This window comes from Xenopus laevis, chromosome 9_10L, assembly GCF_017654675.1.
Source record: "Xenopus laevis strain J_2021 chromosome 9_10L, Xenopus_laevis_v10.1, whole genome shotgun sequence".
NCBI classification, from domain to species: domain Eukaryota; kingdom Metazoa; phylum Chordata; class Amphibia; order Anura; family Pipidae; genus Xenopus; species Xenopus laevis.
This window is the reverse complement of record NC_054387.1, coordinates 586,673-614,088: the sequence shown is the minus strand read 5'-3', so window position 1 is coordinate 614,088 and position 27,416 is coordinate 586,673. Positions and strand designations below refer to the sequence as shown.

General features: G+C 41.8%; 2 protein-coding genes across 2 annotated transcripts in view; both read right to left on the bottom strand.

The window, feature by feature from the left end:
• Positions 1-746: 746 nt before the first annotated feature.
• hcrt.L (hypocretin (orexin) neuropeptide precursor L homeolog) lies at positions 747-6,377 on the bottom strand. Its single transcript, XM_018234680.2, has 2 exons — positions 5,380-6,377; positions 747-3,014 (listed from the first exon to the last, which is right to left on the bottom strand). Exons 1-2 carry the CDS (start codon positions 5,398-5,400, stop codon positions 2,604-2,606), a joined length of 432 nt encoding a protein of 143 aa, XP_018090169.1. The 5' UTR covers positions 5,401-6,377; the 3' UTR covers positions 747-2,603.
• A 1,906-nt stretch (positions 6,378-8,283) lies between these two features.
• LOC108700747 (inactive phospholipase C-like protein 2) overlaps positions 8,284-27,416 on the bottom strand; it is a 30,046-nt gene continuing 10,913 nt past the window's right edge. Inside the window, exons 2-6 of the mRNA XM_018234679.2 lie at positions 19,156-21,636; positions 16,630-16,833; positions 15,068-15,143; positions 11,745-11,854; positions 8,284-8,811 (exon numbers count right to left, since the gene is read on the bottom strand). Coding sequence (XP_018090168.1) covers positions 8,623-8,811; positions 11,745-11,854; positions 15,068-15,143; positions 16,630-16,833; positions 19,156-21,636 — 3,060 coding nt within the window. The 3' untranslated portion in view covers positions 8,284-8,622. The remainder of the gene's footprint in view (positions 8,812-11,744; positions 11,855-15,067; positions 15,144-16,629; positions 16,834-19,155; positions 21,637-27,416) is intronic.

Below are 27,416 nucleotides of genomic sequence, written 5' to 3'. Positions count from 1 at the left end.
ACGGGTCCGTAACACCAGAGTATGTTCTGACTGCATCAACGATCGGATCAGCCCAATTTTGTGCAGCTTGTGGGTGGCCAAATGGGACAGAGGTCTGGACAAACTGACAATCTGAGCAGCTAAGTGGCAGATGAAATCCGGTGTTGATAATTGTAAGATTTTGCATTGAGGATTTAAAAATATTCAAGCCACTTATACACTGAATGGGATTAAGGCAAATCCTTCAAAGGACCTACAACAGGGGTCCCCAACCTTTTTTACCCATGAACCACACTCGTGTATAAAATAATGCTTGAGAGCAACACAAGCATGCAAAAAGTTTCTGGGGCTTCCAAATAAGGGCTGTGGTTGGGTATTGGTAGCCCCTATGTGGACTTGCAGCCAACAGGAGGCTCTGTTTTGCAGTATACATGTTTTCTATGCAACTGAAGCTTGCCTTTAAGCCAGAAATTCAAAAAGAAGCCCCTGCTTTGAGGCCACTGGGAGCAACATCCAAGGGGTTGAAGAGCAACATGTTACTCACGAGCTACTGGTTGGGGATCACTGACCTACAAGAACTTTGGATAATGAATAAGAAATGCCATTTAGCAGCAGCAATAGGACTGGTCCTCAATATACTGCTCTGTTGGCCAATGGTTATATATATATATATATATATAGTAATCCAATCCCCTATACAGAGCACTGGTAACAATCATAACAGAGAGTTCAGAGAAGAGAGAATAAACTGAGGAAGAAAGGCCTGCGCTGGAGAATAGGTACCAAATTCTAAATTAGTATTAGTAGAGAATTCACTAGTTAACTAGTATATCTTAACTGAGGACACAACTGCCATCAATCAGATGAAAGATTTTACATTTTAGCTGTTTGTTATAGTGAAATCTGTGAAGATGTGGAATTGGTTGACTAAGGGGATTTAATAATACAAATAGTAATAATAAGTCATATGATGTCATTATAGAGTCGAACAGTCAGAAATAACCAAAGGTGGAATTGTCATTGGGAACAACCCATTGAGTCAATGTTCCTACAATGTGAAGTCGGTTCTCCTTGTCTGTTCTCTCTCTTTCTCTAGGGTTAAAGCAAAAGGCAATGCTGAACTATATCCTGACTTTAATAAGAAATCATAGTGACTAGGAGCCCCTCAAACTCAGAAGTGACACAATAACAGTGACCAGAACAGAGTGAAAGCTGCAGGAACAGAGGAGAGTTTTATAATATTTCATACCAATATATTGATCCAGTATTGGCCATAGGAAATAACTAGTGATTGGTTATAGTCAAATAGTAAATGAGGCTTGTGGCTGCTGTGACTCCTTCACTAGAGCAAGAGGCTCATTCATGGGAATTTCAACTGCGTCGCTTGTAAATCATGAGATTGAGAGAATGAGAGCGTCGCTTTATTCTGCACTTTATCCTCTTCTGCCCTCCAGTGTTTGTTACATTTATTATTATTTCCCAATTCTACTTCATGGGAAACTGGGTCACACGCAGTCTAATCATTTATTATAGTCCATGTTATTCATAGGGAGCCCAGTGTTCTCTAATGAAAAGTCTCAAACCCGGAGTCTGTGTGAAAATAACTGTATATGTGGATCTATAGGGGCCGCTCTGTCCTGAGTCCAGTTCAACACAAAATAACCCAGGATTTGCGTTCAAATTTAGACAATTACCAACATTCAATGAAATACTTGCAGTCGGGTCAAATTGAAATGCAACCCTTAGGAGCAAATTTACCAATACTTTTTTTTTTCCTGTAATGTGTAAAAATCAGGGCTAAATAAATGCTGAATAGATTCGCTAGATTTTTTTTTCAAATTCAAATGTTGAGAATTTGCTGAATGAAAACTTAGAGATTCTATAAAAGTCAGCGAGGGGGTTTATTGGAAGCATTCAAGTGGATTTCCAAGGGACTGTTGAAACAACACAAGACTAGTAACAACTTGGGTAAAAGAATTTAATTATACAAAAATAGCTCTAATCATGTGATGAAAGTGTCCCGTTACCCTGGTGACTACAAAGCCGGAGTTTCATGAACTGGAATGGAAATCCAAATATGTGACCGTTTGTGGCTATTGGTCGGGATCTGAAAGGGAATGAAGGCTTTCAATTCTGTACGTCTTTAAATAGGGATACTTTTTGTTGTACATTGGAATTCTCTAATACAAAATGAACTTTAGGGTCTTTCCGAATAGTGGGGAAATGCAAAATCCCAAACTCAAGTTTATAAGTGGGGGCCCTTGCTTGTCTGAGGTTCAAGCATCTTCCTTTTACTTTAACTATTAAGGATATTGGCTCCTTGTGTAATATATATATTATTTAAAGTGGCTGTAAGTTCACTAAATAAAACACTTAAATGAAGAATTTTAACATCCCAACCATTGTCTATACAAACATGAATGGTCAGGCAGAATAATAAAAAGAGACTAGGAGACCAGGACCTGACAAATGTCATCTTTTGTTAAGGGGTTTTGAATTGGATGAGACCAAGAAATGTTTCTGAAGAATGGAAAATTGCTTCCATGATTGTTACTTCATTTGACCTTTGTTACCTTGTTCTTCCTTCCCCACCGCCTCTTGATACAAGAACATTTACTTAATAATTACATTGTAGGGTTTTGTTTGCACCCAAAGCCTTTGCTGCCATTGCCTGGCTCTGACTCTGTTGGGCAAAGCAGTGTGAGAAGTGAAAGGGAGTTGGAAGTGGAGCTACTGCCCATGGGACCATTGATACAGTTGGTCTCCTCTTCATCCTGAGACCTTCTCCCCATGGTGAGGATTCCCGCTGCGTGGTTGCCGGAGCCTTGGAGCAACCTCTGGAGTCGACTTTGCATGGTCTGGAAATCACTCCTTCGTTTGCCCAGGGTCAGAATCCCGGCGGCGTGGTTACCATTACCACGGAGAATGTCATATATCCGGCAGGAACAGGTCTTCTGGCGGCAGCAGTCGGGAGCACTGTGAGATGTTGAGATCAACGAGCAGAGAAGAACCAGGAATAAGAGGCTCTTGTGTGTCTGAGGAGCATAAACATAAATGTCACGTTGGCTTCCAGCATATCTCACAACATACAATAACACAAGACCTGTTGTCTCCTTGTAACACTACATCAGACTGGAGTTTGTGTTCTTTGGACCTGCAGTGTATTAGGGTCTGAGTAGACCTTAAATTCCTCCTTTACTTCCTGAATTTTATTCTTTACAAAACAAGTTGATACAGAATTCACCCTGGTGTTCACCATATGGACAGCAACAAAGGTCTGGCTTCTGGTTGGCTCTAGAAGCAAGAGATGTTGCCACTTGCATTGTCCTACTGGAACCCCAAATTCTCTTAGCTGAGCAGTGTTGCTATTGGGTTTGTGGGATTTTTTGAGGATTTACATTTTTGAAAGCTTGCAGAAACGTTGAATGGATAAAGATGTCTGCAGTGCGGTTACATTGTGTATAGATTGTGTAGAGACTAGATGGACAATGGAGTGGAACAGAAAACATGATTCCAATCTGAAAGTATCTATGTCCAACTCATTTCATTATAATGCAGGTGTGACACTGAAAGCCATATATCATTGTGTGTGTTTGTTAATAGAGAGGGAACCCATACAACCTGGAGGATTGACCAGTAAAGAAGGTATAGAGAAGGTATATATATATATATATATACTGTATATACTGTATCTAAAGGCACGGTTACGTCTATAGTTCAAGGAAACACAGTTTCTAAAGCACATTGGACCAGTTAGTAGATCAATATGATGAATAACACAAAGAAGTTGAACCTTGTAGACATCTCATCTCAGCCTCATTAAGTAATGGAGGTAATAGGAAAAGGTAAATGGAACATTGATGTGATGTTAGCTGGAAAGCTGGAATAAAAACTTCATCAGGGCTGCAGACATAGAGAAGCTGTAGAAGGGATGGGAGTAGACAAGTAGGAGAGAAATTAATAGTTTGGACGTTTTGTAGGGGCTGGTTACAATGGTTCTGGCCAGAGAAACCCGGGGAAAGGGAGGGTAGTGATATCACTCTAACTTGCAGCGTAGCAGTAAAAAGTGACTGCAGTTTATCACAGCACAAGTCACATGGTTTGGGGGCACCTGGGAAATGGACATCATGTCTAGCACCATGCCTAATTTCAAAATATAAAATAATGTTTGCTCTTTTAAAAAACAATTTAAGTTCAGAATTCTGCTGAAGTATCACTGGTTCTGAAAAAAAGATGTTTTCCAGTGACAGTCTCCCTTTAAGTCGATGGGAGTCCTAAACCTCTCATAAAGATAATAATAAAGGAAGCCACTGATATTATGGGTCCCAAACATGATGGAAGACCTGTTAGATTGTTAGCTCTAAAAGCAGGGACCTTGTCATTGCACTGTTAATTCCTTCTGTCTGTTCTGTACACTACTAATTCTAGCACTAGCTCTATATTAATTGATCTGTAAATTATCGATCTATCTGTCCAATGTCTGATTGGAAGTAAAGAGACACCCAGTCTATATTTATTTAAACAAAGCAGAACAACAATTAAATATTGAGATGAGAGACAACTGTTTTAGACTTTACAGAAGACCTCTATGCAAATAATTAACATTGAAACCCTATTAGTCATTTGTGGAACAGAATTAGAACAATGTGGTGAGAGAGAGAAGACCTGAAGGGGCAACACCAAGAGAGAAGTGTTTGTGGAAGGTGGACATACTGTACACACTGGGTGACGAGGGAAAGAGAGAAGGTGCTAATGAAAGAAAGCAAACGAGAGGAGAAGAGAGAACTATAAAAGGAGAGAACTAATGGGCATATTTTAGGAAGCACCTATAGAAAGCAGTCAGCTCATATCCTCCCAAACAAAATGACACCATGTTCTATGGGCAAGAAGCAAAGAAATTCAGAAGGAAAGAGAGAATAACGAGGGAAGTGAAGAGCAAGAAAAGGAAAAAGTCTGAGAGAGGGGTAAAGAGAGAAGGGGGATAAGACTATTAGGGAAGGAAGAATACTATAGGGTGAAGAGTAACGGAGAGTTGGGGGATGAGAGAGACAAGAATTCATGAAGGACAAAGAATGATGAAGTGATGAAGTTGAGAACATCTGCTGTATAAGCCTGTGGAACTCTGTAGCTTAAAGGCCACGTGTGTGTCTATCAAGGAGCTGACATTTCAATATGAATAAAATAGACATCGATAAAGAACGTTTGTGTTTGTTGGGGGCAAAGACTGGTCCAGAACACAATACAAAGAGAAGACACATCTACAGTAGGTTGTAAACCAACTAGTGTCACTGGATCATTAAACTTACCTGCTAATGAGCAGTCACAACATATAAAGTATTATCTGAAAATCACCTTCTAATTTCCATTGAGCCCAACATCAGACGCTGCTTCATTCCTTACCTTCTCATTTCGAGACTCCATGGTTTGGGGTGTCTTTTTGAAGCTCTGAAGTCTCCCCTCTGACAGGGCATGTGAAGCTTCTGAGATCAGAAGGTCTTTGTGCAGCTTATATATGAAGCTTCTCAGTAGTTTGTGTCATGAAGAAATGCGTCTATTTTGGGAGCCAGTATTTGTGGCAAAGCGTGGTGGCACCGAGTACAAAAGAAGACACAGGTTTAATGACACGGGCTGAGCAACGTCTCCTGGCTACAAGAGGAAGGCTCGTCAGGACCTAATCCACTTGCCTTTCTCACATGTCCTTGAATAGACATTATCTTGAGTAACCTGGAGTTAACAAGGAGCTTCTCACCACTGGAATTTCACAAGGATTCTTTGAGACTTACACACGTTTGGGCCAAACAGATCCTAATGATTCTCATTAACGACTTCTCAGCACTCAGACATTGTTAACGACTGTGCTTGTTCTGATGAAACAAGATGATTAGACTAATGAGATCTCTACTTGGAATGTCCTTCAGAAAGGCTTCCATAACAATCTCACAAGTAGTCGTTGTGTCTCAATGGGCCGAGCTCCAGGCAACTATTGGGTTTCATAAAATGAAGGCATTTGCCCTGCTAGAGAAACCTTCCCTGAGTTAATTAATGGTTTCTCTATAAAGGTACAAGTACCATGATGCCAACTAACCCTATGGTAAGACAGAGAGTCGGCACATAGACAAGAGGGTGAATGGCAAATCAGTGGATTCTTGATGGTTTTGCACTTCTCTGGGCTGGTGCACCTGGACCACATGATTCCACCCAACATCCCAGTGCTCCATCATCTCTGTATTGTAGAGCGTCGTTATCACCGATGATAATTACTACTTAGTGATGTCAGTTCATGTGTCAGATTATTGGTGGTTCACCTTAAAGTCAACTTTTTGTATGGCTAATTTTAAGCAACTTTTCTATTGGCCTTATTTTTTCTTTGCCTTCTTCTTCAGACTCTTTCCAACTTCCAAATAGGGGTCACTGACCCCATCTAAAAAACAAATACTCTGTAAGGCTACAAATGTATAGTTATTGCTACTTTTTATTCCTCCTCTTTCTATTCTGGTCTCTCCTATTCATATTCGTCTCTTCATTCAAATCCGTGCATGGTTGCTAGGGGGAATTTTGAACCTAGCAACTGCCTGCCGGGATTGTTTTTTTGCGTGTGTTCTTGTGTTATATCAAAGTCCCATAGATTAGCACTAGGCTGGGACACAGCACCCACACGGGCACCCGACTTACACTTAATGGATCTCTTATGTTACTGAATGTGATAAACCATAGCAACCAATCGGTCATTTGTTCCTTAACACCCAGCTGCAGGTAGAACAACAAACATACTTGCCGTTGCTATGGGTTACTGCCCTGGCCCAGACTTGATAGAATAACCCCACAAGTGCATGTCTTTCAGTTTGATGGAGTCAGTGTATTCTTTACCGGAGTTCTGTTTTGAGCTGGAGGGTTGCACTTTTACCAGTCCAGGTATGGGATATGTTATCTGGAAACCCATTATCCAGAAAGCTCCGAATTACAGAATGCCCATCTCCCATAGACTCCATTTTATCCAAATAATTCACATTTTTAAAAAGTATTTCCTTTTCTCTGTAATAATAAAACAGTCGCTTGTACTTGATCCCAACTAAGATATAATTAATCCTGATTGGAAGCAAAAACAGCCTATTGGCTTTATTTCATGTTTATATGATTTTCTAGTAGACTTAAGGTATGAAGATCAACATAACAGAAAGATCTGTTATCCGGAAACTCGCAGGTCCTGAGCATTCTGGATAAAAGGTCCCATACCTGTACTTCTAATACCGGGGAGCTTGTCAGAAAGGTAATATTACAACACATTCACTTCATGCTCCACCTTGTGACATAATGTAGAATCTTTCTATAAATCAGATTTATGTTATGAATGGAGTTAAAAAGATAAATATATATATATATATTGTCTGTAAAACCCCAAATACGTAACAAAATAGTGTCCCTTTAAACTGGGCTCAGGATCTCGGTGCAGGAGAACAGAATCCCCATGTTTGATGGAACCCGATCAACAGCTTTTAACCCAAATCAGAAAAAGTGCAAGCCTTTAGCCATAAACTTGCTGAAACGACACCGGAATGATGCATTGTGGGTAAAACATGGCAGCTTTTGTCAAGTGATTTGCACTTTGCCCTGTTAGTAAATGAATTCCCAGTATATTACTATGAACAATAATGTGTATGTCCTGGGCTTCTGAGTTGTCACAGGCTTGTGCCCATGTTATTCTTCCAGCCACTGATGATGGCCTCCATGTTGGACTCAGTTATGTACCACTCACTGTCTATTAATCCTAATAATAATCTTAATAATAATAATCCTAATAATGGCTGTGGAAGTGCCAGTGTGGGTGCCAATGGCCTGGGTTATTCTATTGGCCACACAATGATGGGATTGACATACACAGTAAAGTAAAGTAGAAGGATTCTAGGGTTCATATCTTCATAGCTGCCCCCCACTATTCTCTCCCTGTCCCCATAATGAATGTTCTGTCCCTCCTACACGTCTGGCCTCATTGTCGTCTCTTTTAGCTGCTTGTCCTTTACTCACTTTCATCTCCTCCATCTTTTACTTGGACCTCAAAGCTGCCCACCAACCTCATTGTCCAACATCTGGACCTAAACCTTCGTCTCTTCTTGAAACCCCTTAAAGAGAAGTGTTGGCTCTGTGGGTCATTAGGTGGCACTACCCTGGTATCAGCTGGAGACAAACCCTCCCTGTTGTTGGTTCTCAGGTGCAACACCTCCACCGGACATAGAGCCAAGAATGTTCCCTCAATTGTCCCAACAGTATTTCTGACCTAGATTTGACACAAAAACCAGCAGCCGTGACTACCTGAATGAGTGTATTTAAACTGCTAGTGACTTGTTGAACTACACAGAGAGGGAGTGAGAGCAGCAGCAGTAGCAGGAGGGATGGAGAGGACAGAGGTAGCAGAAGACTTTCCCCCAATTCTGTTTTAGCAAAGGGAACAGTGAGGGAGGTGATGGCGGAGGCTGGTCTGTGAATATTGTAACATTAAAAAGGATTTGCGCTTGTTCAGTTCTAAGTCAATCCTTCATTTCCATACGAACAGGATGAAAGAATGTAAGCTGTGCGGTTCAGTCCCAGGACGATGTTTATATGTAGTGAGTTGAGTGCACAGTGGTTGTGGCTTTTCATCTCGCTGCTTCAGGAGCTGCAGTTCCCCCCACTTTCTGTCTCGGGGATGGATTCCAGGGTTCCTCGCGGCCTCAATAATTCCACAGAAGGGGAGTGGCTACTGGTCCGGCCAATGCCGCTTGACTGGCCCGCGTGATGGATCTGCCTCACCTGCTCCACAGCTTCATTCCTGGCCAGTTTCAGGAGGTCGGCCTGGCCCTGCGGAGGCAGAAACAAATATAAAGGAGGGTCCTTGGTCCAACCCAGAATAATGTAGATTTTATGCAGATAACGAAATAATGACGATGTGGAAAAGAAATGTTTTATAGGGAATGTAAAGGCAAAAAAATAAAATCCAGTTTTTACTTTCTTTAATGAAAAAGAAACCTATCTATCTCCAATATACTTTGATTAAAAATGTGTACCGTTTTTATAACTGTTCACTATATGCAGTGAAATTCTCCCTTCGTTTACGGCTGTGGAGAGGAATTGTCTGACGGTCCCTAACTGCTCTGCAGGGAAACAATCATACTTATGAACAGCAGGGGGAGCCCTCGTCTTTCTTCCCAGCCATGCAGAACTCAAGCAGCTTTGTTTGTTTCCCTGTAGAGCAGTTGTGACTGTGTAGAGATTTGTATTGGATTTTATTTTTGCCTTTACATCCCCTTTACTGTTTCCAACTCCAGCTGCAGGGACAGAGATCATGGAGCCAGAGTTAAACAGATAAACTGGGATTCTATTTGGAGGATTATTTTGCTGCAGCCACTGATTCTAAAGAGTTGGAGAAAGTTTGTATTAAACAATACAAAAACTATAAAATCCATATTAGATCACATGACAACACAGGACCCAGTGCAGTCTGTATATTCTGATTATTAATCAGTCGTGCTGTATCGGCTTCTGGCAGATATTATTTGACTTGTGCTGTTTTGATCATTTATGACCATCCCTAAGCAGCCCAGACCACACTGAGCATGTGCACAGTCTTGGTCTTGCAAATATGTATAACAAAGTTACAAGATGGTGACTTTTAAAGCATAAATCATTTGTTTGATTAGGCTTGTGGTGCAGTAACAAAATACAGCATTTCTGGCCTTATTCTATTTTACACTTTACTTCCCCTTTAATCAGGAAAAGTCTGTGGTTTCTGTTATTACTTGAGCGAAACTGAAGGCACTCCATGTTTGGACGTGTGGAGTAGCTGAGTAGTAACGGTCCACAAATTCTGACTCGACTGATTATGACCCCCCCCGAACAAACCGCATTTCTTTCTATACCCGCCCCTACTCAGCCCCCCATTTCTGACATCACGGAGGGGGTGGTGAATATAAATAGACGCAATCGTTGATGGAAGTTGGGCACTGTTAGGTCGTGGGCAGTAGGAAGAGCTCGGACGCACCAACTCACATCCCAAATATTTTGTGCGATTGTCGCTTCAACCTGCCCGACCCCTGGGTCGCCACGCACATCACTAGTCCGGAGCGGTGCCGCTGGCAGTTTTTGCCCAATTCAAGTCAGAAATCTCCATAAAACGATAATTATTTGCCATTGGTGGGACTTTAAAATTGGTTCTATTTTTGTGCATTAAACACATGATGTTTCTGACACATGTCTGTTAATTAAGATTTTCATTAAGACATTTATAAGCCGACATCTTGGAATTACACCAACATTCTAGTATATTTGGAAAGGCTGCCCTGAAAAAGAAACAATAAAGTAGAAAACTAAACTAAAAGTGCCCCCCCCCAGGAAAGGCCCCTAAAATGTTGCAGTCAAAGAAGCGCAATTTGGGCAGCAGTGAATGGGTTAAAAGTGGGCGGGTTGTACAAAAGCTGCAGCTCTGCTCATTAGTCACTAGGTGGCAGCACCAGACCATTCAAGACCTGGGTTCTATCATCAATCAGGAAATATAAAGCTTTATATTAAATGCTTGAAATTAAATGTTTTCATTTGGAACCATTTCTATTGCGCATTTGCTCACAGGCCTCTCTCTCTCTCTCTGTTGGATACAAGTAAAGCAAAAAACACAGCAATGGGGACCAATGTCTTCTAAGCAAAATTACACTTTAAATGTTTCACCCTTAATCCTCTGGCTGCTCCATTTCCAGCAATGAAAACCCAGAGAGAGAGAGATAATTGGTACAATGAATCGACTGTTGGAGCTTTAGCTGTTTTGTGTGGGTGACTTGGACTTGAGAAGATTAAAGGCCCATCTGGTTGTTGGGGTCACCGACCCCAGGGCCCTGTGGCCTTAGACAGCTGTCCATGGCACTGGGCTGCCTCATGCATGTTTGAACGAGGGTCTTGCTCTGTTCCCTTATAGATATGGCAGTCAGGTGAGCAAGTGTCATGTGAGATAAATTGCTACTCAAGCAAAGACTCGCTGTCAGTGGCACATTATACAGAAGTGTCGTCAGTGTGTGATTAACAAAGCAGCACAAAGCCCTTCTAACGACACGACACACTTCTATATCCAGATAGTGATATATATAGAGAATATATAGAGAATATATATATAGAGAGAGACTGAGGAGCTAATGAGCTGGGAGTATTAGTCAAACGGCAGCAGGATGAATAATAATAATAATAATAATAATTCTTTTCTCTGGATCATCACGTAACGAGGCCTTTTCTTTCTTACAGGATTAGCCGCTCAGTGCGCTCTAATCTCACAAATCATTTACGTTGCATTGTCTTTGATGGTATATTTAGCTAATGACGGCTGCTCAGCCCGGCAATTACTGGCCCTTCTCCCTATACCTTGTTTTATTCATTTTCTTTTTAGGCACAAAGGACTCACATCTCCTCCTAACCAATTAGACGTACCCCCTCTCTATACACCGTATGTGCCCCTAAATACAAACTAAAGTGTTTCCAGCCTGGGAGCCAAGTCTTGGGTTTGGTAGAAATAAAGAGATTATTCTGGGGTTTCTATTGTTTCACAGGGGACACAGTGAGTCTTACTGAGGGATTGAGTATAAGACTGATGCCCAACTGTCAGTTCTGTGCCCATCAAAATGCCATTACTGGTCCAGGATTGTCTCCCACGTGACAACTGTAAATGAGTTGCCCAGAAACTGTTACCAGAGCCGAGTCTTTGTAGCAATGGCCGAGCGACTTACATTGAACATTGACATTGAGTCCCCACTCACCTTTAACACGGTTATGTTCCAGGCAAAACTCTCCATGGCTTTCTGTAGCTTCCGCCCCTTCAGACCCTCTTTGGCACCAATGCGATGAAGATCCTCGTGGAAGCCCATTCCTACACAAGATAGAAACGTTATTTCCGTCAGTCTTTAAAGGATAAATCTGCAACACAATCCTGAGCAGGTGCCACATGAGTTCATTCCATTTATTCAGTTCATGGATATTTCCCATATTCTCAAATAATCACATTATACCCCCCCGTCTAGTTGCCCCATTGGCTGCATTAAAGGGTCACCTTGGTTTTTTATTGATGATTTGAATATCAAACATATCAATATTTATGGACAGTAAATATTCCTTTAACCCACTTAAGATTCTGCTCAGTCGCCTCAAAACCGCAGAGCCCATTGCTCCCCCCCATAGACTTGTGATTAAGGTCAAAGTGTGACCCTGAAGGAATCAATAGAGACCCCCAGACTCTCGTGCTTCTGTCCCTCCCAGTCGCAATTATTTGAGCAAACACAACGGAACGCTGGCACAGCAAGGCACAACTGTCAGTAGTCACAACCCATATACAGGGATGGGACCTGTTATCCACAACCTGGGGGTTTTCCTGATAAGGGATCTTGCATAATTTGGAGCTCCATACCATAAGTCTGATAAAAAATACCCAAAACTCAATAGGCTGATTTTGCCACCAATAAGGATTAATTAACCTGAACCCACTGAAAGCGTCGCACCAAGAAGAAGGGCCAGGGGAGTTGTAAGGAGAAACACTTGGGCTTTGCCCCCCATAAATGTATGACCCAGAATCGGGGTGCTATTGTACATAAGATAATGTTATAACAAAACGATATGGAGCTTATCCAATGGTGTGTGTGTATATATATATATATATATATATATATATATATATATATATATGGAATGAAATATATAATCATAAATCCATTTCTAGTCCCACAGTGACACTGGCAGAATACTAAGAAGCAAGTGAGGGACATGGACGTAATGGGGTTCATTATAAATCATGTATCGTAGGGAGAGAAGCCTCTTCCATTTTTTATCATCCTCCAATCCCTGCACGTTCTCCTGTGCCTCCAGGGCTCCCGGATTTGGCTTTTTTTTTTCTTATGAAATGAAAACTGCATTTAACCCCCCAATGGCCAAGACACAGTCAAACTGATCGGGGGCTCCTTTATAGAATCTAATTAACACTTCCATATTTGTAGGGCTGATTATTTCTAGAGAGAGGTCAATAAGAACACTGCATCTGGGTATATATTTGGCACAGAGACACCCATTGCTTTCCATACTATAAATAGGGAGAGGGATGAGTAATGGAGACAAGAATCTTAATCCTGAGAGTAAATGTCAGCCGTGAAGATGGTCTTACCCAGAATGCAATAGCGTGTCACCACTAGTTAACTATAGTCTCCCTAACCCCGCTTTCTTCTAATGCCACACATCATGCCAAATGCACTGGATTGTCAGTAACAAGTCCTAGTAACCAGTAGGATAACAAGTGGGGTAAAGTATAGAGGGCCGGGTAATATGAAAAGGAAAAGCAAAGTATATCGGGCCCAGTAGTGGCACCTCCAAACCAGCTAATAGCTCCCGGGTTGTCCCAGTGGCCGCAATCAACAGGTGAAGTTGTGCTGAAATAAAGTGTTAGCTCCATGGGACTTTAGGGAAGTCAATAGTTCACCCTGAACCTCAATGTCACAAATGCAAACTGAATCCCCCTCCTTTCCAGGGAGCGTTTATTCTTGTGATTCCTCTAACCTCCCTCGTACCCCTGCTGTCCCTCTCTCGTGCCCTTGTCGGTGGCAGTTATTTCACATGTTCTGCCTGTTCTGTGTTTGATTGACGTCCCAATTACATCTGAAGTCTTGGCTGGAGCTTTTGTTTGCAGAATTCTTTCCTTTTTCTGTGCCCTACAATTTGTTTGTTAATATGATTCAGTTTGATCCCACTCCCATCACTGGTTACTATTGTAATGATACAGCAGAGGACAAAGGATGGGCAGGAACACTCGCTGGGACTCGGGAGAGAAGAAGAACAACAACAAACGGAATATTAATCAGACCAATTGCAGCAGTAACATCCCTATTGGATATTGCGATGAATCCAACCAATGATTTTCCATGGCACAGAAACAACAAAGGGCCAGGGGTCACTTCATCTTCTTTTGCCTGAAAATCCCAAGGAGCAGAGACATCACATCTGTCCCACTGTTCCTCTAAGTGCCAGCCTGGGACAGATGGCAGTTGGTGGGACAATTAAGGATCAAGGACAGAGATGTCAAATGTTTTCTATTGTGACAAACATCTCCTCCAGCCAATTAGTTTGGAAGAAACATCTCATCCATGGAGGGACTTGCTGACACTGTGCAACGGAATTTCTCCAAAGTTATTTTTCAGGCCCTTTAAAGACACAACTCCGATCCCGATCACGGGCCAGTTTCCCTCTTACGGGAGCTCAGTTGGGGTAACATAAGGTTCTTGCTCAGTGATATGTTCATACAACAACGTGTATAATAAGGGAAGGACGTTTCTGAAAAACCTTATAGGCAATTAATGCAAAACGACAGTCAGAAGGCAGAGTTGAGGTTACTCAAGGCCTTATTCATAGCCGTATTATTCTTCCATAAATCACAGGGGTCTATAGAAATATTGCAGAACCTGAACACAAGTCTGAGAACCATCACTAGAAGAGGATAATGTGGAAACTTGATCCAAACTAGAGTCACTCATCTTAGTGAGTGACAGGAGACCCACGGGTCCACCACAATATCTGACACCCACCCCTTCCAGCGATGTTCACCCCATGTCCCATGCCACCCACCCACCAATCCATTGGACTGGGATTCCTCCTGGGGTCCCTGTAGGGTAATAAAAAAGCAACGGAGACCCCCCCAACATCTGCCATTCCATTTCCAGCAAATCTTTACCCTGATGCTCAGACACATTGGGAAATAATCAGATCCAACATTTTCCCATCGTCCCGGTTCTGCCCATTGGGCACATGAATGGGCCACGAGGGGTGAAAGTGTCAAAGGCTGTGATTGGGGGGCAGGGGTGGGACACAAACGTCTGTGTAAATGATTCCTGTCATTGTAGAGACAAAAGACTGTATATTACACATCCCAGTACTTACAGCTGGTGACATTTTTTACACCCACATTTGTGCTCTTCCTCATTGGAAAAATAGCATTTCCCACTTATTCTCTCTCTCCAGCACAATTACGTCTCTCAGCAGGAACCGGTTATCCGAATAAACCAAAATCCCCCCCTTTCATGACCATGACCTGGCGCACGTTACTTACCTGCTTTCTGCACCTGAATAATTTTGCTGTAAACAACATCTGCCGTTTCTATTAATGTCCGACTGGCTTGTATGAACTGAAAGAGAGAAAATACACAATCACATTTCATTCATCAGCCAACGCACCCCTTGTGTCTGTGGCATCTTTAGGCCCCCCTATCTGTGCCAATGTTGGATTCTCTACAATAAAACATTACTTTGGGGTTAATAAGTGAACATGAACTCTGCCATGAGATTCACATAAATTAAAAGTTACTACTGGTAGATAGAAGAGTATTATTAAGGAATTGGATCCAAGCTCAACCTCCTACACTAAAAGAAACCATAGCTGAACTACAAGACCTATGTGTTACGGAAGCAATTTCATACAAATTCAGTAACTCAAAAAAACGTTCCAAATTCATGTCAAAATGGAAACCATTCTTATATACCCTAGATGGCATTGAAAAGATCTAAAATACAAGCCATTCTTAAAAGTGCAACTCAGACACATGACTCTAATTAATAAGGTCATGATCCTTTAAGAAGCAAGTGAAATGTATTTCTGTGTGTATTTATTGTACTATACAATCCTTCAGCCACTCATATTCCTTGTTCATTCCTGAATCTGTTCAGTGTTAAAGCAACTGTGGCCTAATCGGCATTTTCCAGGATTGTCACTAAACCAGCAGTTTGATTTAAACCAATGTTTAGTTTGTGTGGGGATTACGGGTGCAACTGACACACAGAGTGGAAATATAAACTGCTGATATAAAAAGCTGTAAATGGAGTGTTAAAGTCCTGGTGTATATCCATACATATAGAGAGAGAGAGAATTCTATAGTCTATAGTGTGACATTGTGTAATTTCTGTGTTTGGAGAAGATGAATGAGTGAGCGGGTGCTAATTGCTTCCCACCTTATTCCCCGTCCCCCTCAGCCCAGTACAATGAATTGGCAGGTGGGTGGGAGTGAAAGTTGTTATTTCTGCTTCCCGCCGACTCACCCCTATTTCTGTTCCTCCGACGGAAAGATAAACGCCGTGTGGGGAACGTCCTTCATATGACAGAGACAAGCGGCGGCACAATAGGCACCGGGAGAGAGAGAGAAAGGACAGGGATGTGCAATGGAAGGACATGGCGTCCCTGAGAAGTGTCAGCGAGGGAACGACCGGCTCCATAAGGAAAGGCTTCATTCAGCACAATCGTGTGACGGAATAAGGAGCAAGTGTCTTTTTATAGACTGACATTATTCAGCAGAATATGAGAGTGGGCCGGGGAGAGCGGATAGAGCAGCCCTGAAAAAATGTGTGTGTGTGTGTATATATATATATATCTATCTATATATATATACTGTATATAGGCAAGAACCTGTATGTGCAAAAGTTTATCTCAACTTCCAGCGCCTATGGAAGCAAAAATGCACCGATTGTGTCCAAAATCCCCCATAGACCATAGGAGCTCCTTTACACATTGATTGGGCTCAGGCACAAGTGCCATTATCCAAGGATAGAGTCCAACCATTAGAGGAGGCTGCTGCCTATGACATTGGTCAGGCTTCGGAGCTCACACTTACACCCACTCACCGCATCATAAGAAGCCAGGACCTTCTTGAGCAGTTCTGGAACGGGTTCCTGGGCTTCCAGCGTTGGATACTGAGAGCGAAGGTTGAGGGTCACAGCCAAGGGACTGTCGTTGCTGAGTAGCCAGGCCGACACTGTGAGGATACACTGCTTCATATTGGCCGCCGGAGTCAGGCCACACAATTCCTTAAAGGACACCAGTGCATTCTGCAAACACAATAATCACAGTTACAGCACCTTCATTTTTGTCATTATTATTATTATTATATATTAGATGCTCGGCTTGCAGCTGTAGCTTTACACAGACCACAGACCACTCTTATTCCCTCCCATATGCCTCCTATTCTGTTATATAGAATGCCATTACAAGAAACCAGTTGGAGGTTGTCCTATAGTTTGTGGGTTCCCTCCTACACTCCAAAAACCATATCGGTGACCCTAGTTTGGGTGAACATGATGGGGACCTTAGATTGTAAACTCCTCTGCGGCTGCGGCTGAGACTGACATGGCTGATGTCTAATCCTTGTAAAGCACTGGGGGGGGGACAGCTTCTGGCTATAAAAATACACATTATAACAAGAATAACCACTTTGGTCAAGCTTTGTCTATTCCAGCTCTATGACATACAAAGTAACTTCATGGTGTTTTGTCCACTGTCCCCTTTTTTTACTGCCAATAATGTGTTCCCCTATTTGCAGCAGGTACATTTCTGTCGCCCCACCACAACCTACAGCCAAATTACCATAAACAAGTAGTGGATTCCCCAGTTCCTGATGGTCAAACAAGTTATAAACAACATTTATTCCCAAAATGTACCTGCATAATGTTGCTGTGGGCAGAGCAGGCCATAACCATGATCCAAACAGAAGATATACACAAACAGGTATGGGATCTGTTAACCAGAATGCTCTTCATTTGGATCTTCATACCTTAAGTCTACTAGAAAATCATATAAACATTAAATAAACCCAATAGGCTGGTTTTGCTTCCAATAAGGATTAACTATATCTTAGTTGGGATCAAGTGCAAGCTACTGTTTTTTTTTTACTACAGGTATGGGACCTGTTATCCAGAATGTTCAGGACCTAGGGTTTTCCGGATAACAGATCTTTCTGTAATTTGGATCTTCATACCTTAAGTCTACTAGAAAATCATATAAACATTAACTAAAGCCAATAGGCTGGTTTTGCCTCCAATAAGGATTAATTATATCTTAGTTGGGATCAAGTTTTGGTTTTATTATTATCAAGGCACTGTTTTATTATTACACAAAAAAAGGAAATAATTTTGGATTATGGAGTCTATGGGAGACTGCCTTCTTGTAATTCAGAGCTTTCTGGATAATGGAACCCATTACCTGTAATACTGTATATACATATAATACAGGTTCAGGCAGAGGTGGCATTATTTTGTGAACATGTTATAAAAGAGTATACTAAATTATAGAAAATGTAGAATGGACTTTAAAGTACTTTTAATTCATGGTTTCTATGGAAAAATAATTTTGTGAGTTGGACATAAATGTCAACCCAGATTGTAAATATCCTGCTTAAAAGGGTAGGGTGGTGTGTATATACTAATATATATATATATATATATATATATATATATATATATATATATATATATATATATGTGTGGTGCACTTGCTCTCCCCCTGCCATAACGTAAAAGCAACGTAAAGGCAAAAGCTGAACTGCTAAAAGGATCCAAGAATAGAACAAGGATCTTGACTGCGGGTGAGGTGACCCCAGGACAGGCAGTAGGGGGGCACAATGATCCCGCCCAGCAGTATATTTAAAGCTCTGCTTTCAACTCACACTCAGAACATTCAGAATGTTAATAGCCACTTGCCTTATATTTAATTAAAAGCAAAAGAGCAGGAGAAACTAAAAAAAAAAGGCAGGTAAAGTAATGGAGATAAAAGCAATCTGTGGTGGAGAGAAAAGGATAAACATATGGACTCTCCACGGCTGCCAAGATTCTTTAGCTGAGCTGTCACTCACTAGACATGCGTCAACGCAATATCTTTTTATGTACCAGTGTTTGTTCCTCCGAGGAGGACAAAGGAAAAGAGAGGCTGAGATCCACAAATGAACGGCAATGGGTAAAATGGTCAAGGTAAAAAGTGGCAAAAAAAAAAACCGATGGGAAAAGAATGGTCCTAAAGGTGACCATACACAAGCAGATTAAAGCTGCGATATTGGTCCTTTTGACTCATTCAGCAGCTTATCTGCCCGTGTGGGGGCGTCCAACGGGTCTCACCAATCAACATCTGGCCAAAAATCGGTCTAATATAGATGGAGCAAGTTTGATTTTTCCAGCGACCGAGGACCACATTGGATAGTTGATGCAGTCCTACGATCCGTTGGTGCCCATTTCCTTCATATAATCTGATCGTTTGGCCCTAGGACAAGTGCAGCAGGAGGGGCAATTAGCGAGGAAGTCAAGTTGGACACGCAGTAGTATGAGCTCAAATGCATGGTGTTTAATACAAAGTGCACATCTCTAATCAATAGAAATATTTACCTGCACGTTTTCTCGGAGGTCGGTGGCCTCTCGCAGAGCCGGTGTCGCCGACCTAAACACCTCATCGATTGCCTTGATGCCCGTCGTTTTGGTCGATGTATACTCTCGCACTTTTTTCCCCTTGCGGACGTAGAGGCCCTTTTTTTGAGCCTTGCCACCCCCACGCCTGTTGGTAATGGCAATATGGACAAACAAGGTGGTGTTCTGAAGGAACTCTCCGGTTAGAGACTGCAGAGGAACATGTCGGAAGCCGGGCTGCAAACACTCAAACGGGATAGTGTACTGAGCAATAAATTCATCTCCGATGTAGTCGTCGTCTAGAACTACGAAACGCAGAATGGCCAACTCTGGAAGGTTGATGTGGAACTCAAAACTTTCATCAAATATAGGATTGTCTCCATTTTGTGTCACTGTCTTTGTCCTGTGCTCAGCGCAGTCGGCAGGAATTCCATGTATCTCCACATAAACATATGGCTCCACCACATCTCCTTTGGCACCTGATCCTTTGGGTTTTGGGAGGTTCTGCCCACTGATAATTTTAATATGAAGGAGCTGAGCAGAGACACCAGGCAAGGAATCTTTAGCGTTGGCGCTGAAATAAGATACCTCCTCTCTCATGATTGCTGGGCGGAGGACATAGCCACAGTTTCCGTTCTGGCGAAACCAGCCAGTATTAAGATCCATCATAAGTCCAGGAGTTTGAAAATTCATTGCAACAATCTGACAGCCGCACTTCCAGAAGTCCTGAGGATTCATATTGCTGTCGTCTATACGCCTGGAGCTTGGGTATACCCTGGAAAGAAACTTTTTGTTGTACCTCACAAACTCCTCTGGATATTCATTGGAAAACCGGCTTGCGGTCACTTCATTGAAGGAACACACTTGCCAGTACTTTTGGCTACTTCTTGAAGTCTCAAAGTCCCTGAATTCGACTGACTGACACAGATTCACCAAGTCAGAAAGTTCTTTGCACAGGCGTAGCTTTCTGTGCCCTGTTTCACCGAGATGTTCCTCTCCATCGTTTCCCAGTCTTCTAGCGATCTCCATGCCTTCATCCTCATCCGTCACATCCCCCTCAGAATCAGAGTGTTCTTGAGAAAGCTTCTTTCCTTTTATGAGGATCTTCCCCTTAAGTTGTTCAGGAGAGGGCATGTATGATTCTTTGGAGCATGGTGGGAAATGATAAAGTTTATCTCCAAGAACCTCTTTTAAGCAATGGGCCATAAGGCGCTGTTGCTTGACAGAGCAGTGAACCACAAGGCATATGAGCAGTGGGTAGTCAGAGGTTTCAAATGCATACTTATCTATGACATTGATGACACTACGGAAAGATACTTGTGATACAACAGAAAGACTAAGGTAGATAAGAGGCTCATTATCAGGCCCATCCCAAACAACAAGCTCTATACTCCTACAACCCATCTTCAAGGCATAGATGTACCCACTGATGTCCACCATGCCCCAGTAGTGGTCTTCCATTTGGCATGCACTGTGGGCAGAATTGATGTAATAATGGGTTAAAGGTTTGGTCATGTCCTGGCAAACATTTTTGTGGTGAGGATCAAAAACATGACAGTCAGATGACAGAAGGTAACGTGTAAACCCATCAATGGTAAGGTAACCCTTTTCTCTGCCTTCTTTAGTGGTTTCATACTTATTAATGATTTCAAGCGCAGTGTTTTCATTGACTTCTTCCATACCCTGTTCTAGTTCCATAAAAATCATGAGGTCTTTCAAGTCCAAGTACTCCTTATTGCTAGAGAACTGAACCAGGAGAAAAAAGATTTCTGGTCTGGTACAGAGTTCACAGTAGGCTTCAACAAACACGTCACAGGTCACATGTCCTCCAAACTTGTCAATTGCTTTTTGAATCTCCTTAAATTTTAGCTCCACAGTTGAGGTTTTCATGCCAGGGTTAAGACCTTTGATAAGCTGAATGGCTCTCTGCAATGGGATGTGCCCTTCTTTATTTAAATCTGCAATCTCAAATAGGGACGAGATCCAAAGAGTTCTCAGGCTTGTTTGATTAGCACCCACAACATCTGGCGTGTGTTTTCCATAAGATACTAAGTACCTAAGCCCCATAACCCAGGTGTTGACAATATCAGCTGTGCTTGCAACCAGATCCAAGGACTCATAGTTCTCCCCATAAATGATGGAGAAGGCACATTCCTCTGGGAACTGGTCAGACAAACCATTGCTCCTCAACACAGGCGTTTTCTTTCCTACCCGGACTTCCCGAATTGACTTAATCTCCAGCTTTGCCTTTTCAGAGTCCTTCTTGGATGGTTCCCAACGAAGGAATCGCATATCTGGATCCAGCAGGAAGAACCGATTGTACATCCTGGAGTTTGAACGCACCTTCTTCATTTCACAGCCTTCCATCATGAAGGAGATGCAAGCGGCAGTGCTGTTGATCTTTCTTTTGTTGGACATTGTGCTGAAGGAGACGGTCTTCTTCTGTTTCTGCCGAGATCCATCCTATAAAAGATAAGGACACAAAAATATGAGTGAATGAAAACTCCAGGTCATGAACTCACAGGTCAGGAGATTATAAACCACTCCTTAGTTTAGTGCATCGCTTGATAAAATACTATTCCTAAAAGGACATTCAAATAGAAACTGACCCTGCACAGCAAAATATACAATACTTCAATAATGGTACAACTCATTTTTATGATCACGCAGCTCCCTGAACTTGACAGATGGAACCATTTATTAAAATAGCTAAGCCATGGGGTTTTCCAGGGGGTCCCAACATGCTGCCCATAGATTAATGCCCACACACACAAAGACATATAAATTGTGCACTTTTGCTGAATCATTGCTTATCCTATAAAAGCAGAATTCCGTAACATAGTTCTGTTTCTCCCTGAGGTTTAATTGTGCCGCAGATTGGTCATGAGTCGCAAGCTGCACCCCCCACGGGCCTCATTAAATCCTACAGATTAAGCAGAACTAATCAGTTCATTTCCAGTGAACTAAGCAGCCATGCTTGGCAAACAAATCCAGTATGGGGGGGAGATGAGAATTTATCTGCTTGCCATTAACTATTCCTTTATAAATAACCCATGGCTGCTGTACTACAATTCCATCCATTGCTAGAGATGGCTGTTAGATTAACGTCCCTAAAATCCCTGCCCCTGCTCGAGCAGACATTGAAGCAACATCTAACAACAATAACTGGTTTATAGTTTCATTCTTTCATATTTCCATTAGCGTTTCAGCTTAAGAGAACAATTATGTTTTTTAATTTCATGAGGATTGATTGAGTTTATTGATTTGGATGGCTTCTTTTGGCATTACATTTTTAATGAGGAGTATAATTATTAAAGCAGGTAAGGTTCACAACTCATCTGTTCTTTGGGGTTTTAATTCTTATAGATACCTAACGAAAAAAAGAATTCCACCAAAGCCACACCTTGAGATAGCCAATATCTGATGGGAATGGGCATGGGGAACTCAAACCTGCTAGATAGACATCTGCCCGATTCTTGGCCAGGTAGGGCCCCAAACATGGGACGACAATGGGTCTGAATCAGCAAATAAAATGTACTCACGTGTGGCCACCTTAATCAACTTACTGAAACCTCAGCTCATCTGTAATCTAAAGGGAAAGTGAAAGCTGTGATATGTGCCTAAAGATGAAATTCTGTAACTGTTATGTGCCAAGTGCTTTCGGCATTAGAAGATTGAAATTTATTGGGGAAAGAGAAAAAAAATTAAGAAATCAAGCATCAGTCAAGTTTATATTTAAGGTTGGAACAACAAAGAACACAAGTGCCTCTTGGGCACAGGAAACCTGGTGGTCTGCACAATCAGCAGAGAAAACAAACACAAGCCATTCATTTGAGCAGTCTCATAATTACACAAACACAGGAATCTTCTTGTGCTCTACAAAGTGCCCTTAATTCAAGAGTTTTCTTTAAGGGAATTGCATGAGGGGCTACACAGAATTACCAAACGTCTCTAAAACCCCAACCAAATGAATGGGTGTTCCCAAAGAAACGAATAGTCAATATCATTAATTAATAATTTTTCCCCCCATCAATAACCATTGGGGGGAAAAAACAAACACATGCAACTGCACAGGTCCCTCCTGAAGGGCTAGTGTCAATCTCTACATGAAGAAAAGTATTCTTGTCATATTTATAACACTGAAAAGTGGAGTAGGAAATCATGGGGAAATGGGGACCCCCTTACTAATATGACATTTAGGAGAACATCGAGTCCTGGGAAGGTGCATTGAACGACATGGTTCTTTCTACAACAATCCACACAATTCATTTTGGCCGAATGTTTTCAACTCTAAACTTCACATATCCTGGATTTGGCCTTATGGGTGATTTGAAGAACTAAAGAGGAGATTGATAAAAATACGAAACGTGTTTCTGAAGATTTGCATTGCCAAATTCTCCCGTGAAAATTCTGAACATTATACTATAATAACAGTAAAGTGTTTAATAAAGAGAAACCCAGATGAGAAGATACAAATGAATAGGAAAGTGATTTTTGATGCTCATAGGAAAGTGTTGATTTATTCCAGCTGCCTCCTGTAATGTTTATTACTTCATGCAATTAGCCAGTAGCACAAGGAAAAACCCTCATTAATCAGAAAAACAAACACATCGTCCAGACTCTGTTCTCTCCTGAGAATGCAAAGAGCTTCCCTTGACCTAATTCCAGAAAAAATAATTTAAAAAAAGCCTGGACTGCTCTGCTTTGCCCCGACCTTCTCAATCAGCGCTATTAAGCCTCTGACATGGGACCACCCAACTGGCGATTAAACGCTTTTATGTAATAAAGTGCTTTGTACATGAAAATCTCTTTATTGCTTAAATCCATAATCACAGTATTAACGGATATAAATAAAGGAACCAAATGAGTGTAACAAAAGCCGCAACAGAGCATTTCCACCAATCAGCACCAGATTTTCTGCCTACACCAAACCTACACACTGTTCCTCCAGAAATCTTAGGGATAATGAAGTGCATTTAAGCAAGTTCTTGGCCACAGTACAAGAAAGGGGTTAATCGCTGTTTACCTGCTCCAAACCCACAATTAACTTCCTTCCATACTTCCTACTTGTTTCTTCTTCTCAGGATGACGGAAGATGAGGAAATCCACTTCTCCTCCTACTCTTCCTTCTCCTCCTACTCTTCCTCCTCCCTGTCTTCCGTCTGCTTTTAAAATTCAAGGGGCACAAAATCCATATTGTATACAGAGAATAGCGGCTTCCGATAACCCACCCAGTTCAGGAAGCCCAACATGGGAGGGCTGTTTATGTTCCTACACAGATAAACTGGAAACTAGCCACAAATAAACATGCTTTGTATAATGTAGTGTTGACTAATGTATATCCAGTGGGGGGTTTGGTGCATTGCACAGTAAATTCCCAGTACAACAGGGAATAATAGGTCTAGAACAGGGGTCCCCAAACTTTTTCACCCGTGAGCAACATTCAGATGTAAAAAGAGTTGGGGAGCAACACAAGAATGAAAAATTTTCCTTGGTGGTGCCAAATAAGGGTTGTGATTGGCTATTGATAGCCCCTATGTGGACTGGCAGCCTACAGGAGACTCTGTTTGACAGTACATCTGGTTTTTATACAACCTAAACTTGCCTCCAAGACTGGAATTGAAAAATAAACTCCTGCTTTGAGGCCACTGGGAGCAACATCCAAGGGGTTGGTGAGCAACATGTTGCTCATGAGCTACTGGTTGGGGATCACTGGTCTAGAACATTCTGTGACTGGTTATATATTCCTGCTCCTACAAACGGTACAACGCCCTGTGGAACAACATGGATTACCTGGTTCCAAAGCAGTGTTAAAAAATCAATGCACTTTTGTGGGGTGCCAAACATGATAATGTGCTCACCAATTAAACTGACAAATAAATTCATCTAGACTGGGCCCCAGCAGGAGAAGACCACTTGCATCTAGTCCTTGATATGCCCACTAGGATGAATTTGATCAGGAAAAGGCTAAAGATATCACTGGGCCTTTGAGAGGAAGGTCAGGCACTGCAAAGAATATGGCAAAGGCTTCATAGTATTTTCATTTAGGAGCGATGCTTGTGCACCGGCAGTTACATGGTGGTTTGTATGGAGTGTCAATGATACAGTGCGCTTAGAGAGAGTACTATGGTGGATTACAATGAACGCACATATGTCCTGTAGTAGAAGGAAGATTACAATGAGGGGATTAGAGAGCAGATGTAACAATAACATGAGGATTATGTAGAGCAACAGTATAAGATACAGGTAGGGTTGCTGTGAAGGAGCTTGGCCAGTATCCATAAAATGCTTCTATAGGACATAATGCAACTTGTGGACATGTTCTACTGATGCTGAAGTTTACTTTCCCTGATTGCCTTATCAATTCCTCAGTCTCATATCCCTAATAATATCAGCTACAGTCAGGCCCGGACTGGCAATCTGTGGGTTCTGGCAAATGCCAGAGGGGCTGCTATAAATTGCCATAGAAAGTCAGTATTTGTTGGGCTGGTGGAGGCTGTTTGGGCCTCTGTGTGGGCTGAATGGGCCTCTGTGTACCTGAAATGGCAGGGCCTATTGTGAATCTCAGTCCGGACCTGGCTACAGTGATACACGGTGTTATCATGAGTTCTCAGAGAAGGTCACAGAACTTCTGGATCTCAAAACTGGTGAGTGATTTGGCCATGCTTGGTTTTTCACACAGACATCAAATGCAAAATCTAGGGCGCTTGCCCCTAATTCAATGGCCTTCCTTAACAAAGGGGAGGGGGGAAGCCTTCTAAAAATGGCAAGCAGAACAATAAAGAGGTCACATGTGCTGTAGATAGAAACGTAGAGGTCAGCAAGAAGCATCTCCAGACGTATGTCTGCATCCTGCAATTCATATGGAACCAAGAACAGGATGGTGTGGGGGGGGGGGTCATAGAAAGCCAATGCACACCCACCCACACCCACACCTTAGATTGGAGCTGGACAGATATATCACCTAAATAAATAAAGAACAATAAGAATTCTTGTTTGCTTTTGTTTTGTTTATTGATGAGCATCTCCAGTTTTTTGTTTCTTTTTTACATAGAACTCTGTCTCTATGAACATTTCCAAAATTTCCAACACAAAATGCAATTGTTGTGAAGGGCAACTCAGCTGGGAATTATGGGCTGCACAGCTGCTGGGCCCCCAGTCTGAAATCCTCAATTTACAGGAAGCAACACGGGGACGGAACTACAGGAGAAATAATGGACCATCGAGCACCAGTAGACTATAGCAAAAACAAAATCCAACTTCCCATTGAATAGAAAATAATATATATCTATAATAATGGACCATCGAGCAGCAGTAGACTATAGAAAAAACAAAACCCAACTTCCTATTGAATAGAAAATAATATATATCTATAATAATGGACCATCAAGCACCAGTAGACTATAGCAAAAACAAAACCCAACTTCCTATTGAATAGAAAATGAATATATATATATATATATGGTAAGGATACAATACGATGTGTGATCACAGCCCAAATCTGGTGGGACAGGCTTGCAGATTTCAACCTCTACTTCCCAACCATGTGAACGCCAGATGTTCATATATTGTAGATGTTCATAAGTCAGTTTGTAGAAATAGTTTCAAACATTGAGTCAAATTGTCTTGGGAAAAATGTAAAATCTGATTCACAGGTCACTGGCCAGGACTCTCTCTCTCCAGATATCTCTCTTTGTTAAAAGTCCGGCAAAATGTTGCATTTAAATTTGAAGGATACATCACAAGGCTTTTTTGCACGTTTTTGAACGGTTCTATCTTGTAAAATAGGAGGATTTTTATCCTATAGCCAATGTCAGAAAAGGCAGGTCTTTGCTGTAGGAAAGCCTAAATCCACCCATTGTCATCACTGATGGAAGTCGTTTTTGTACTTTTTAATGGTCTAAGTATCTGGTTAATCTAATTTCGATATTGAACCCAGAGTGTGTCAGTATTCTTTTGTAAATTTTTGTACTCTCTAATGTATAATTTCAGGCCAAAATCCACCGCACCAGTGATAACAGTCAGCACAGTTGGCCATACATAGGTCAATGAAATGAGGTCCCTCCAGAGAGAGTTACAAGCCTACTGGTCCATTCATGAGGCCCACCGACATGTTTGCCTGACCGATTTTGGTCACAGATCTATTGGGCAGGTTTGAAAAAATAAAAAAACACATTGTATTGTAAAGAAATAGACTTTTTCTGCAAACAGCTTAGAGCTATTGGTTTTCACCAAGGAGGCTG

Excerpts from the sequence above, each read along its gene's own strand:
- hcrt.L (XM_018234680.2), bottom strand. The coding sequence starts at position 5,400 with ATGGAGTCTCGAAATGAGAAG. Across the intron at positions 3,015-5,379 it reads TGGAGTCTCGAAATGAGAAG|ACACACAAGAGCCTCTTATT; the intron begins GTAAGGAATGAA and ends TATGCTCCTCAG.